At 40.6% G+C, this 14,248-nt stretch overlaps 1 protein-coding gene across 1 annotated transcript in view; it reads right to left on the reverse strand.

Annotated features, from left to right (window-relative positions):
* The window catches only part of galnt14 (UDP-N-acetyl-alpha-D-galactosamine:polypeptide N-acetylgalactosaminyltransferase 14 (GalNAc-T14)), a 167,650-nt gene that overhangs the window by 7,598 nt on the left and 145,804 nt on the right, over window positions 1-14,248 (reverse strand). The window contains exons 11-13 of the mRNA XM_072362493.1: window positions 10,948-11,040; window positions 10,449-10,532; window positions 7,953-8,097 (exon numbers count right to left, since the gene is read on the reverse strand). Coding sequence (XP_072218594.1) covers window positions 7,953-8,097; window positions 10,449-10,532; window positions 10,948-11,040 — 322 coding nt within the window. The remainder of the gene's footprint in view (window positions 1-7,952; window positions 8,098-10,448; window positions 10,533-10,947; window positions 11,041-14,248) is intronic.

Raw genomic sequence — 14,248 nt, forward strand, 5'->3', positions numbered from 1 at the left:
GGGTTGTGCTGTATCACCAGAGGGTGGCAGTATAGGCCACGTTCTCAGTGGTTGAAATTCAGTAGAGGAAGTATCTGACCCAACCAGAAACAAATCTCAAGGAGGAAAAACGACAACCGCGGTGGACATCCACAAGCTTCAGAGAGGAATCACTTTAATCTCTGGGATTATCTGGTAGGTTTCATCCTATTTGGCCACATTCCAGTCAGTCAGAGGTTTTTGTTTGCTACTCGGACCAGAAAAAACTGCTGATTCCTTCTAATGTGCATCGTATCTCTGTTAAAACAGGCAAAAACCACCTAAAGCAATCATATACACTTCTCTGAGAATCAGTTCAAGTTTATTAGTTTTTCTTATTCACATTTACTAAATGCTAGAAATAAAAGAAACAGCAATGGACACCCAGTCCATGAATCTGTTCAAAGATAAACAGATGAGGAGTTTGACAAAAGAAACAGACTTCATTTACAAATAGAGAAATCAAACGGCCATTTCTTGGCTCAGGGAGGAGTCCTCATAGCCCTTTGGCTCCCTCTCTAAGGCTGGTTGAACCATCCTTTCTCTGTGGGAGCATCTCTGCAGATTTATCTCTGTCTGTGCTTTCGTGTGCATTAAATCCCAATTTAAAAAAAAAAACAATAAAAGAAAAAAAAATACTGCAAAGTCAGGTTTTTCCATTTCATGTCTAAAGAAAAAAGAAAGCTTTTCTTTGAATAAAAGCTGATGATTGGAGCTAAATTTAATCATTTTGCAGTTCTTTCTGAGCCCAACAAATCCCTCATTCTGCTCTAAATTGGGCTGAAACTTTCTCTAAACATCCACAAAACCTCAAGGATTTTTTTTGCAATTTAACAGTTGTGGTTTAGTGTTTTAAAGTCATAAATAACAATGAATGATTTTTACTCGAAAGTTTCTTTCTACTTCACACTGGATGGTGAAACATTTAGACAAAGAAAGATAGAAAAGCAACATGAAGAGAAGAAATCAAAGAAACACCCCCGATTTTAACTGGATGAAATGTTGTAGAAACCAAAAATGTACAACAATTCACTGTTTATCATTCAGGACATATTTTATCCGGTTTTTATAGCACTTCTCAAAAAGGAAAACATTTTTTTTTACAACCTTCAAACTAACGCTCACAGCGTTGAGAGGCAGCAGCGTGCTGTGAGGCTGGATGTGTGATATGGGAGGCTGAGAGCTCCAAAACAATTATGTGAAGATAACTTCTTTTTCTCGCACTTTTTCAGGCAGGAAGCAGGTCAGGAAGAGGCCAGGTAACTGTTCAAAGTAACCTGGTGCATGAGTGAAAGAAAGTAAGAGCAGCGGAGAGACGAGCACACGCACAGAATGTGTAACAAAGTAAGGGTCACAGTAAGGGTCACAAAGGTCCACCGTAAACACACCGTCTGATGTGTGTGTGTGTGTGTGTGTGTGTGTTTTAAAGCCTCCACAAACCCTCATGGGACAGACAGCAGAAAAGTTACAACTGAAAAAGTGAAATTGATTCCCATAAAAAGGTAATGTAACATTTTCTTCCTAAGTTTAAGAACAGTGAATCAAACAACTTCATCTTTTTGTGATTACTCTTGTGTCATTACTGTATATTTTATATCTATCTGAGCTTGTATTTACCTCATTTAAAAGACAGGTGATTTTTTTTATGACCTGACAAGTAAAATATTTGAACTAAAAGTGGATGTACTTTGTTTTTCACATGACTGTAAACTGCTCAGGCTTTGATAGATTAAACTGTTTAAAATGTACCTTTGTTAGGTTCATCTCATCTCTTTTGGATGCATCCGGTTTTTTTCAGAGTTACTATTCATTTTGTATTGGACGTTTAAGAGTTTCATTTAACCTTCGTGTTCAGCCTTTAACACTGAGCGAAGGTCTTTTCTAAATGACTAAAAAGCATTTTTCAAACATTTTGCTGATATTTTCAGTGCAGGACTTATGCTTGTAATGGGGTATTCTGTTTGAGAAAACATGAATACATCACTCGCTGTCACTAACAAAAGGTTTGGTTTTAACTTGATGAATCACTTAATATTGAAGGAGCTAGTTGAGGAATCCTGAGCTGTACCGGACTGTTTTAGTGAAAGAGGAGCTAAGACAGAATGCTCTCACCTACAGTTGTGGGTAATGAGGGGTATAAGTGGCTCAAATTAATTTTCTTTGGAGGGAGGTGGGCCTCAATTCGCATGACAGGAGCTCATCCATCTGGAAGAGGCTTAGAGTAAGGCAGACTTTTGTAATCCTGATCCTGGGGACTCTCTGTTCCTGCATGTTTTAGATGTTTCTCTGCTCCAAACACCTGATTCAAATGAATGCATCACCTCATCTTAAAGTCTGTCAGGGACCTTCTAATGATCCTTTCATATGAATGTGGGGGCTAACAGGGAAAATGAAAACAATTTGTGAGGTAAATGGGAACCGAGGATTAGGACTGAGAAGTACTGCAATACCGTATTTTTTGGACCACAAGGTGCACTTAAAATCCTTTAATTTTCTCAAAAATCGACAGTGCGCCTTAAAATGCGCATTTATAATGCATTAATTAATTCTGGTTGTGCTTTCTGACCTAGAACTGATTTTATGTGGTAAAAAAATCTGTCAAAATGTTTTAGCACGATCTTGGTAAGCTGCACTGCTTGATGGATTGAGCATTACGGGCCACCGTATTCACGAGCCTCGCGGAGTAATACATCTGTGCTTCAACATTAAGGTGTGTGCATTCATTCATTCATTTTCTGTACCCGCTGCCCCAAAAATGGCTCCTGTTAAGAGACATGCTTAAGAAGCGGATTTCAAACTCAACGCTATCAGTGACGCAGCACAACAAGTGAGTTGAATAAAGTTGGACTTATCGGAGTTTTGTTTAATTTAATGCGCCTTATAACCCGGTGCGCTTTATGTATGAAAATAGACCCGTTAGCTGTCAATCACTGATATTGCAGCTTATAAAAATATGCTAGATTAAACTTCTCAGCGTTGAGAGGTGCCAGCTGTAAAAACAGTGGTAGCCATATCTAAATAGAAGTGGGCTTTCCCCAACTGTGACTGGATTTTAGTTAGTTTCCAGTCAATCAGGAGTCGTGCCTGTTAAGATTGCCCCCTCACCACGCTAGAAGAGAGAACACTCAGAAGTTGCATCAACTATTCAATCTCATGACAAAATGTTGCTGTTTCACAAGGAATTACCACATTTTTCTGACGTATTACCCAACTGTGATGCAGGTTTGATGAAAACACGATGACACAGTTTCACTCTGACAGAAGAAACTGATCACTGCAACAGAAACATCTGGAAGGTGGAGGATAGGTTTGGTGGATGGACTTTCGTTTGTGTCACTCCTGCCTTTTCCCTTCTTACCTCTCTACAGTGATCTCACCCATGAATGGTTACCTGCTACCATGCTTTCTACATGTGGACAGATGTTCACACTGTTCATATTACATATTCAGCATATTCATTTTGAGACTCATCACCAGCTTCTCTGACTTCCTTTTCCCATCATGACTGATTGGACTCAGCAGTTTAAGATAAAAAAATTAATTAATGAATACAAACAACTTAATGAAAATATCTATTAATTAATTTAACGTTTAGCCAAAATGTAAATCAACTTGGTTCAGAGTGATGTAGAAGTGCTTTTAGGATATATCCAACGACCTTTTAATGGCTCATTTTTTAAGTGAAAATAGACAGAAAAATAATTGTATCTTTGCAGCTTATTAGCATAATCCTCCTGACTCGCTGATATGCTTCTATAAAGTCCTGGAGGGTGGGAAACAGTTGAGAGGACAGTTGGAGGTCTTTTCAGACCAGCTCTGTATGACGTTTTATCTGAACATCTCAGCGCTGCAGGGTTTATTTCACTATATGATTGATTTATTGAAGTGCTGCAAATAGAATGACATTAGAGGTTAATTGGTCCTGTAGCTCAATATATCTTCCCTCTGCTGGAGCTACCCAGAGCTCAGTCAGTGCATTTATACACACATTTAAGGTCCAGTCTTTACACAGTCAAGCCAAGAACCTCACTGCTCAAGCTGTCATGTAACTGAGTCATCTGTTTATCAAGCCTAGATCCAAGCTAATGTTTATCGCTTACTTCTTTATATTTAAAATCTGTCTGAGTTTTCATTTCTACTTGCTATTATTATTACAGCATGATGTCTTAGAGATGTATCCTTATGCAAGTTTCAGGCAAGCTTGGTTTGCTATGGAATATCTAATATTTGTGTAAAAAGGAACTGGGGAACTGCACTTTTGGCAGTGCACATTAGCACATGTTGTGAACCCTTGTAGCTTCCCCGTTGGCCTTTGTTAGACAGAACAGAACAATAAGTTCCAAACAACACAAAGAAAAGTGATGCAGTCATTAAAGCCAAGGTTTTCGCCGGTGACGTGGTACTTTAAACAGATTTCTCACTGTTTACAGAGTTAGCAGTTGCAGGTAAACAGGAAGCAGGTCAGTGCAGAGCCACAGTCTGCATGCTCAGCAGAAGTGCTCCCCAGATGAATAAAAGGTTAAAAGCAAAGTGCACTTGGGCTCAAAATAACGATGACACCTGCAGCTTTGTGTGCAAAGCTGTCAGCTGAAGCTCCATTTCTCTTGTTTGGAGAAGTTGCCTTCTGTTCATGCACACATTCACGGCTTGTTTACTCATTACATCTGGAGCCACTAATGCTCAGAATGATAGTTTTGTGGCCCAGTGAGTCACATGTCGTGCTATGTGATACACAGCTGTCCACCTTCCCATTAATTCAGCTGTGTAATACATTAGTGTCCCAGATGACTGACACTGCAAGCTTTCTCTGCTGCTGCAGAATTTCAAATTGGTCTCTTTGCCTCCTCTATTGATTTTTCCCAGTATGAGAAATACATTGTCAGTTTCTGAGGGGATGAAGCTGGAATCTCCATGTTTACAGTGGGTAATGCTGCTCATGTACCCATGCTATACCAGCTCCTGCACAGTTTTGGAATGAATAGAAAAGCATGTGCTTTGTTTTTAGCATTATTCAGGCCTTGACAAGTTTTGAAGCCTCGATGTTATGCCATTACCATCGTGGTGTTGACTGAGTGAAACCAGCCCAAACAGCAGTGAGCAAACTGTTCCAGCACCTCAGCTACGGTGCTACACAAATCATGACGAGGCTTTTTAAATGCCCACTACCACTTTTTAGCTGACCTCACAATGTTTACAATGTTTTAAGTCCAAGGAAAAAGGGTAAAGACAACAGAGGCATTTATTTTTACTCATTTATCCGAGTGCAATCTGCCTTCTTTTTGCTTGTAGTGCCCCCTGCTGGATTCCACAGATACTGTGAAGAAACAAGCCTGAAAAGACTGAAAACAAAAACATGCAACTTTTTACAGCTTAAACTGACGGTGATAGTTTCATGCGTTGCTGACATGGTATCAGCTGCATGCACTGGTAAAAAGTAACTATGGAGTCTGACAGGAAAGAGCTGATTATGGACCCGATATGTGACGGAGGAATTATGATTATGCTGTATTACTCTGCCGAGATTGTGCCTAAATAAAGGAGTAGTACCAGTGTCTGGCTGAACTGCAGATGAGAGAAATGATCAAGTATTCAAAAAGAAAACTTAAAGTCTTAAAAGTGTGAGGTCAGTTTGCTGTAGGAGCCCGTGTGATTTTCAGGCTATTTACAGTAAGCCGTCTCTCACCTCGTAATAATGTGTTTCAACAGTTACTGAGAGCATTATGTGTCCAATTTTAAGTTGATAGCTGCTAATAATAGCTAATAAGATACACCCAGGAAGACAGAAAGGTGGAATGGAGTCAAGTTCCTTTCCACGTCCTACAACAAGTTGCTTTGATCAGAGCTTTACATTTATGGTTTACAATTAACTGTTGTGCTGCATTTCTGCACAAACATCAGAGGAAATTGTGTCAGTTCATGAAAAAAAGGGCAGAACTTCTTTAAAGTCAAAGAGCTTGTTTAAGTTCACTCAACTAAACCAACCAGTAATCCAAGTAAGTAAGAGGAGATTCTACCAGTGCTGCTCATTTTCTGGTGATGAACTATCGATTCCAAATGCAGCTCGTTAGGAATGAAAACTAAAACCACTCCCAATGGGAAACTTCTTAAACTGACAGTAGTTAAGTGAATTAAATAATGAATTCTTTAAGTCAAAACATATTTCCACCTGGGAGCTTCCACTTCAAACATACGAACATGAACAGACAGGGATGACTAGCCTTCCTTCAGGGCTGTCTCAACTGTATTTGGTACGAAAGAGCTTCTCATTCACGCATGAGCTCAGGGAGTTGAACCAACGACCTCCTGGTCACAAGCCAGCCTCACAAGCCAGCCTCTCAAGCCTTTAGGCATTTCAGCTGCCGACACCTTGGCTTTCTGTGAGCTGGCTTGTTAGCAGGAATCGCAGCCTCCACACTCGGCCTAAACACGGAATAATGAGAATCCTATGGGTATTAATTATAGCTGAGAGAAGAGCGAACACACCCACACACACGCACACCAACATAGACTATTTGATGTGTTGCTGTGCTTCGTTAGCAAGACGCCAACACAGTGACTGTTAGGCACATATACAGAAACATGCGTGGCCTACACATACACAGCACAACCATCTGGACAAAAGCTGGGAATATACTTGCTTTTAATTAGGTGCACGTCTGTTTAGGATGGCTACTTTGCACATCCCTTTTTTCAGTGTCTGTTGTGCACGTTCTCAGAAATTAATGCTCCGCTTATACAGGCTGCCATATGAACCAGCCCTGTGTTGGACAACTATGAGCATACATCCAGCGTTGATGATTCAGTGGCCTCAAACACCATTTACAATGCCACAGCTCCCCTTTTTGGACATCAGGTTCGGTGTTTACGTCACACAAATCCTAAAGTCCTGCACGGTCTGCGTTCTCTCATGTGCCTCGCTGTGAAACCTCCAGTTATGTGCAAAGTACGCAGAAAACCATGCGAACAATTACTCTCATAACGCAGACTTCTACCTAAGTTAGTGTGACACAAACAAATCCCTCTTATGTTGCTGCAAGTAAAAAAAAAAAAAAAGATTGTATGACATGGTTACAAAAAATTTTAAATACACACATCTTTAGAAATTGGATTTATATGAACTAATGGGGAGGTTTGGAGGAATCTGAGTCTCTTACATCACCACCTCTCACTAATCCAAGTTATCCAAAGGACAGATATCATCTTTTTGCCCCTACAGGCAACATGAGGGAAACGCAGCTCACGTGAACATTTCTGCATATCTGCGGCTGAGCTCATGCTAGCATGTAGCAACTCGTTTGGAAGCACAAAGTCCTCTTAAGGAGGCCAGAAGGGGGCAGATGGTGAGATAACATGCAGCCTTTTCAATCATGGAACATGAGTTCAGCCCCCAGATTACACCATCATCACCTTAATGGACGCCATTTTTCCCCTTCACATGCAATCGCTGTCATGACCAGAGAGAGAGCGTTACCCAACTGTGGGAGGATGGCAGTCTCTAACAATCACCTAATTGTGATGAAACGCAAAACATTTTTATTTACATTTCTATAGATCTATACTAATGTTACACACAAGCTCAATTTGTCTGAGGGATGGTGAAAGCTGATTATTTTAGACAATAATTGTTTGCAATGATTCATGGACATTATTTTGCATGCGGCCACAGCTGTTTTGTTGAAAATCATTCTTTGGTTTTCATGGATGTTCAGCATAAATATTAACAACAAAAAACATCTGGAGGGGCCAAACTTAAAAATGTATAATATAAGTAATTATTTGGACCGACAGCTTTTTGGATTTCGCAACATCCCATTAACTTAAAGTAATATAAGATATAATATAATCTTGACCTTGATAAAATATGCATTATTAGTGTTTCCCAGTGTTTCCTAGCAGTTTACAGTATGAGGAGACGATGTCTGCTGTTGACCTACCTGATTGATGGCGGGGACGCCCTCTCTTCCCAGGCAGGGAGCCAACGTGAGGATGGGCATGTCCTGGCCCTCCATCCTGCGAGACTCCAGACAGTTCTGCCTCTGTCTGATCACCCCAGACTGGGAATCCGAGTCGTCTGGGACCCTGATGAAGAAAAGGGGGCTTCGCTTAGTTTAGAAGGTCATTGTGCTGGATGTGGAAATAAAGGGAGTAAAACTTCTATGAAATCACCAATTGTGCAGGATACGTTTTCTGTTGTTTTATTTAGTTTAAAAAAAGTTAATGACACAAAAGTCTTATTTAACAGTTGAACAAGTTGAATAAGTTCCAACTTTCCTGCAGAGCAGCTGACAGATTAGCTTTGCAGGATGGAGCCTCGTCATGGATAATATTTTTTCTCAGATTTGATTTAATTTAGATCTGGACTGTTCGCTGGTCAGTGTCCAGCTGTGCATCTCCTGTGGAGGTAATGGCTGCCATCTCCTTTACCTGTCATCAGCCCCAGATCATCAGTGATGGTGGAAATGTGCTGGTTTTCTTCAGCCAGTCATCTTTCTGTGTTTCACTGGACCAAACCAAAGTTCCAGCATCATCTCCTCGCCCAAAGCACATTGGTGATTCATCTCTGAATCTCCATTCACAGTCCATGGCTGCTTCTCTTCAGCCATCTTTAACCTTGTTTTCTTCTCTTTAGGTGTTATTGATGGTTTATGTTCTGGATGCAAATCCCATTTCCTTCAGCTGCTTTCTTATAGTTTGCTCACATAGATCGACTCCTTTTTCCTATATTTTGCTGATCATTTCATGTTTTCAGCCATATTGCTTTAAGTTTTCTGTCCGCATGCTTTGACCTTCCTGCACGGTTTGTATTGGCTCCACGTTTCAGATGCAGCTGACAGGGAAAAACCAACACTTTAGGCCACACTGAGCTGAATTAAACTACCTTCCAGAAGGAATTTTAAAAGCCTTTCCATTGTTTCCACCAACAACTATCTTATGTTACCTGCTAATCCGACTGCAATTATGGTCTCATTACCTACGTAAAGATATTACTGTTAATCTGACAGATTTATCAGCAGTTGGGAGAAATGACAACCTGCACATTTAATTAAAAAGCTGAAGGCCATGTTTCTCTTAACTCATTACTTGACAAAATTTCTTCCTGGTCTTCCTCTTTGATAAACTTTTTCAGCCACGCCATAAACTCAGGCTCAAGTCCTGCAGCCTTAATTCAATCTGCTATCTCTCTGTTTTAATAACCCGTTAAAGGTTATTCTGCGTTTTAAGGGTCAGGTCTGTTGTCCCCGAGGAGAAAGTCTGTTAATTCCATTCTGGGGGATTAACACCAGCCTCCAGTGGATAGATGGGTAATTAAGAGTGTGTGTATGTGGAAGCAAGAGGAAGCCTTTATATGGCAGTGTTTAAAATGTATTTGCATTGGCAGATTTGTATGCTTGCACATAGAGTGTTTTGTCTATATATGAAAGAGTCAGTGCTTGGCTTTATGTCATGAACTGTTTTTGTGTATGTGTGTGTATGCGGTGTGTAGATAGGACAGAGTGTGAGGTGCCAGCATCCCTGAGGAGCTTAGCTAATCAGGATGGAGGGAGAGATTTCACACAGAAAGGCAGTGAATGAGGTTTTCAAAGACAAAAATGGACCTGTGAATGTGTGGAGGTTGGCATACACTTGCTGTTAACATGAATTTAAATACTCTGTTTAAATGTGTGCTGTGTTTGGTTTCCTCCAAACGTGCTGCTGTGCATTATGACCAAACATCTCCACTTTGCTCTGGTCTGTCCAAAGGACATTGTTCCAGAAGTCTTGAGCTTTGTTCAGATGCAGCTTTGCAAACCTAAGCTGTGCTGCCATGTTCTTTTTAGAGAGAAGAGGCTTTCTCCTGCAGCCCTTCCAAACAAGCCATCCTTGTTCAGTCTTTCTCTAACTGTGCTGTCATGACCTTTAACCTTTAACATGCTAACTGAGGCCTGTAGAGTCTGAGATGTAGCTCTGGGCTTTTTCACCTTGGGGTGAACTTGCTGGGACGTCCACTCCTGGGAAGATTGACAGCTGTCCTGAATGTTTTCCACTTGTGAATAATCTTTCTCTCTGTAGAATGATGGACTCCAGATAGTTTGGAAATGGCCTTATAACCCTTCCCAGATTGATGGGCAGCAACAACTGCTTCTCTAAGATCATTGCCGATGTCTTTCCTCCTTGGCGTCTCCAGACCAGAAAACTGACAAAACCTCTGCTTTTACAGAGGTGCTCACACTTACTGATGAAATAATCAAGTGCATTTGATTAGCAGCACCTGGCTGCTACTTACCCTCTTAAGCAGTAATGGAGGACTTAGTTACTTTTTTTCTAAAAATGACACCGACATCAATAAAGCCAGATTTGACATGAGCTTGAAAATGTTTCCTTTAAGTCTGCAGACGACTGATGAGTCCAAAGATGCAAATAGACAAAGACACAAGCACAGTTCTCCTTACTTGAGTTCGGGGTAGACGTTGTCCAAGTACCACTTGAAGGATTTGCACTTAAGCTTTTTCCGAAGTTCTACTCTGCTTTGAATACTGGTGACACACAGAAGAAGGCAGACAGTTTGACAGATAAACAGCACATCAGATGCCCAGAACCATTTTCACTACAGCCCAGGACAGGAGAGGCAGTAAAATAACCAATAACTGTAGGCAAAACTGACACAAACGATGACAAACTAATGCGTAGCCCGAGAAATAACATGGTCTATGATGTGGAAATGTCAGCATTCACATGTCTGACAGATAAGCTGACATTTAAACATAGTTGTGTGTTTTTGAGTCAGTTCCTGCTCCAAGTGCGAGTGTGTAAAACAACCTGTACTGCTCAGACTCATATCACACCTGGAATCAAAACACAGGCCAAGATAAACCTGTAATTTTAAGAGTAAGACTTCAAAGTAACACACAAGGCTAAAAGCGTAAGTGGAAATAATGTGTGTGTTCTTACTCTCCGTAGGATTTGCCTCGTGCTGCCGGGCGAGCCGAGTAGTAAAAGAGACGGAAGTCATCCATCCACACCTCAGCTGTGCGCCGTGTGTTCCTGTTATCACACACACACACACACTCTTAGATTATTGTAAATCTATTTTAGTGTCCTGTATCGTTTCTTTATGTTCATGTTTGAAATTACACATGGAGCACTTCTTCAGAAAGTGAAATGTTCTGCTGAAAACCAGCACCGTTTTTCTGAAATGGCTCTTCTGGGAAATATATGGCATGTTGCAGAGTTTGGTGACGTTATCTGGTATCAACATTTCTTTGAATAAGCAGCGCACCTCAGTATTTATGGCTTCAAAGTTGGAGATGTTTGAATCTTTGAAGACTTCAAAATGTGAGTCCACAAACCTCAAACTTCCATTGCCTTCATACAGTATATCATCCTCCATACAGGATGACACCAAATGTACGTAACAGGACGCAATACATGTGGAAGATCAGCCTTTCCCTCAGCAGCAGTCTGGACTTTGTTTCTGTCCCAGCTGGTATTTTAACCAAAGTGAAAGGATGTGAGAGACTGCAGGGGGAAGGACAGATGGAAACAAATGAAAGACATCGGCAGGCTCCCACTGCTCCTGCAGAAAAGATGCAGCCTGTACGATTCTCATCACACTTGGTTCTGCATGAATTTACACGTGCCTTCACATAAAGCCAGATAGGCTATGAAGACATCGATCACACGAGGTGTAAATGGAGTCCCAACATGAGCCAGAACACCTCCAGATGTAATCTGGCTGACATCTGATCTTTCATTGATTCTGATGTTTTCTGCGTTTGCATGAGAGCATAAGATCCCACTTTCAGAAGGGATTTTAAGGTATAGAAGCAAGTTGATACCTGCTGTAAATCGTGTCTACTGCTGTCGCATCGGTTCATTTCTATTCAACTCACTGCACTTTATTCATCCATACTGTGCGAACAGTCAAGCACATTTTCTCTGCCTCTCATCCCCATTTACCCATTTATGTCTCATTCTCTTTTTCATCTCTGTTCTTCTCTGTAGTAATTAGCTATTAGCTGAGTTTCTGTGAGCTGTGAACGATCTCATTGAAATGACAGAAACCCTCCATTATAGGCATTACACACATCGTCTGAGGCAGTTTAATGAAAGGGAAAGAGATAGAGGACATGCAGTACTCGTGGGTGTAAAAACATAAATATGTCTCACATGTAGGCTTACAATTACAACCTATTACTACACACACACACACAGAGACACACACCTAAGGTCACAGCATCAGGCCACGCTGAAGGAGGAAACAGCGTAATCTTTATAATCAAATTAAGCAGCACTTTTATTTTTGGTGAGCAGACTCACTGCTGATTGCCAACACAGAAGCATAACTAGTTAACTGGCAAAGCAAAACATGAGCAGACAACAGCAGCTTTGTTTGGGAGAACGCTGCTGATCACACACATCAGGCCATTTTAATACGAATGAACAGATGTTGCCCCAGTAACAGCCAACAGGGAGCGAAATGAACAACTTAAGAGTCTAGCTGGAGAAAAAATGCAGAAAAATCTAAGCATTGATGTGGGTTAGCTGGTTGACACAAAACAATAAGTTTTTATGAGCCCTTTGGCCAAAGCTGTGCTCCAAAGTGCCGTTTAGCAGCAGGAAAGCTTGTTTTAGGATGTGAACCTCCATCCTGGCATCTTTAGGGCTTTACTCTGCCAATTAAGCCACAGAGAGAAGTGTTAATGCCTTGCTTGCATACAGAGGTTAATGAATTACTGAGGTGTTAAAGGAATAATCTGTCAGATGAATCATCTGTCTGCAGCATTTAGTGGATAGCAGGAGTGATGACATGATGGAGTGCTGCAATTAAACTGTCAGTAAACACACTCTCCCTTATTTCTGCTTCAGTTCGTCATGAATAGCGATTCCCAGGATGCATTTCCAAACGAGCCCAGACTTTAGTTTGGCCTTAAATGTATAAATGAAGCTGAATATTTCCTAATAAGTTAGTTTTTCTTTGTTCTTACTGTGATACTATAAGAAACACATCATTTGTGCAGTATTATTGACTTAGTTTTGATGCTTTAATCTGGTTGGAACATGAAATCTTATAATGGTCTTGATTAATCTATTCATAAAAGATCAGTTTACACTTGTTCTGAGCATATTAGTCCTGTTAATGGATTACTGGACTGCCTGTAAACACATCTCTGTTTGAACGGTCTGAAAAGGGGCAGATAACACAATACAGCTTATGCTAATGGGATAATATTGTAGTCGCAGCTCAGAGGCTCCCAGGCAGCTGTAAATCCACTTTAACAATGATGTGAACAGCGTTTGGTGGCTGCAGCACACAGCTTAAAGTGGAAACTGTTTGCTCTGCGTGCGTTCAGTCAGCCAGTGATTCAATAAGAACAGAGGTTGGTGAGGCTTTAGTTAGGCAGGTAGATAAGCACACACTGACCCATTATTGGAATGAATTCACAGAGAAGTCACACAATTCAACTGTAAAGTCAGTCAGCAGGGAGTTCGGTGCCATCAGCAACCACTGTCCACAACTTATTTTCTACCACAATATATCATATTTTGGTTCATCATCTTCAGCCAAGCAAACACAAGACAGAATGTGCATTAACTGTTTTTATGCTACAGTGGTGATAAACCCCAGAAATCTTTCATCAGATCTCTCCCCTGCGTCTGGCTCTTTTTGTTGTAAAAACAATGCCATTTTTCAAAGATTACAGCCGAAGAGACTGTTTTACAATGCTACAAACAGAGGCAGCAGCATTTGCAGTGCTTTCTTTCTGTTGCATCGAATTTAATTGATAATATTCAAATCAGGTTCAAGAACATCCGACTCAATGTCATGAAGCTGAAATTCATGCTCTAATCTGCAGTTTCCAACAGGCAGAGGGTAAAAATGTGAATCTGATGGAGTCTGTTTCTCTTATCTATGCACAGTACTCTTCTAAAAGTCTTGAGCCCTCTTTCTTTATATTTAAGCAGCCAGACTTTCTTGTAATCTTTGAAGTGGTCCTGATCAATAGTTCTCCAGCTTTCTGAAGGTCTTTCAAAGGTTTTCTTTGGACATTTTGTGCTTTTTCACTAATTTTCAGTCAAGTCCTTCTCAATCATTTTAAGAGGAAATGCATGTGTGTTTTTTTTTAACTCTTTAACCTATGAATCATTCCAGTATAAAAAGGCTAACTCAGGGGATGAACCAGTGTTGTGTCGACACATAACAGACAACTTTGCAAAGTATCTTAAATGGTATCTTTAAGCATTTTTAATG

This window comes from Leuresthes tenuis, unplaced genomic scaffold (assembly GCF_036924035.1).
Source record: "Leuresthes tenuis unplaced genomic scaffold, fLeuTen1.0.hap1 SCAF_13, whole genome shotgun sequence".
NCBI classification, from domain to species: Eukaryota; Metazoa; Chordata; class Actinopteri; order Atheriniformes; family Atherinopsidae; genus Leuresthes; species Leuresthes tenuis.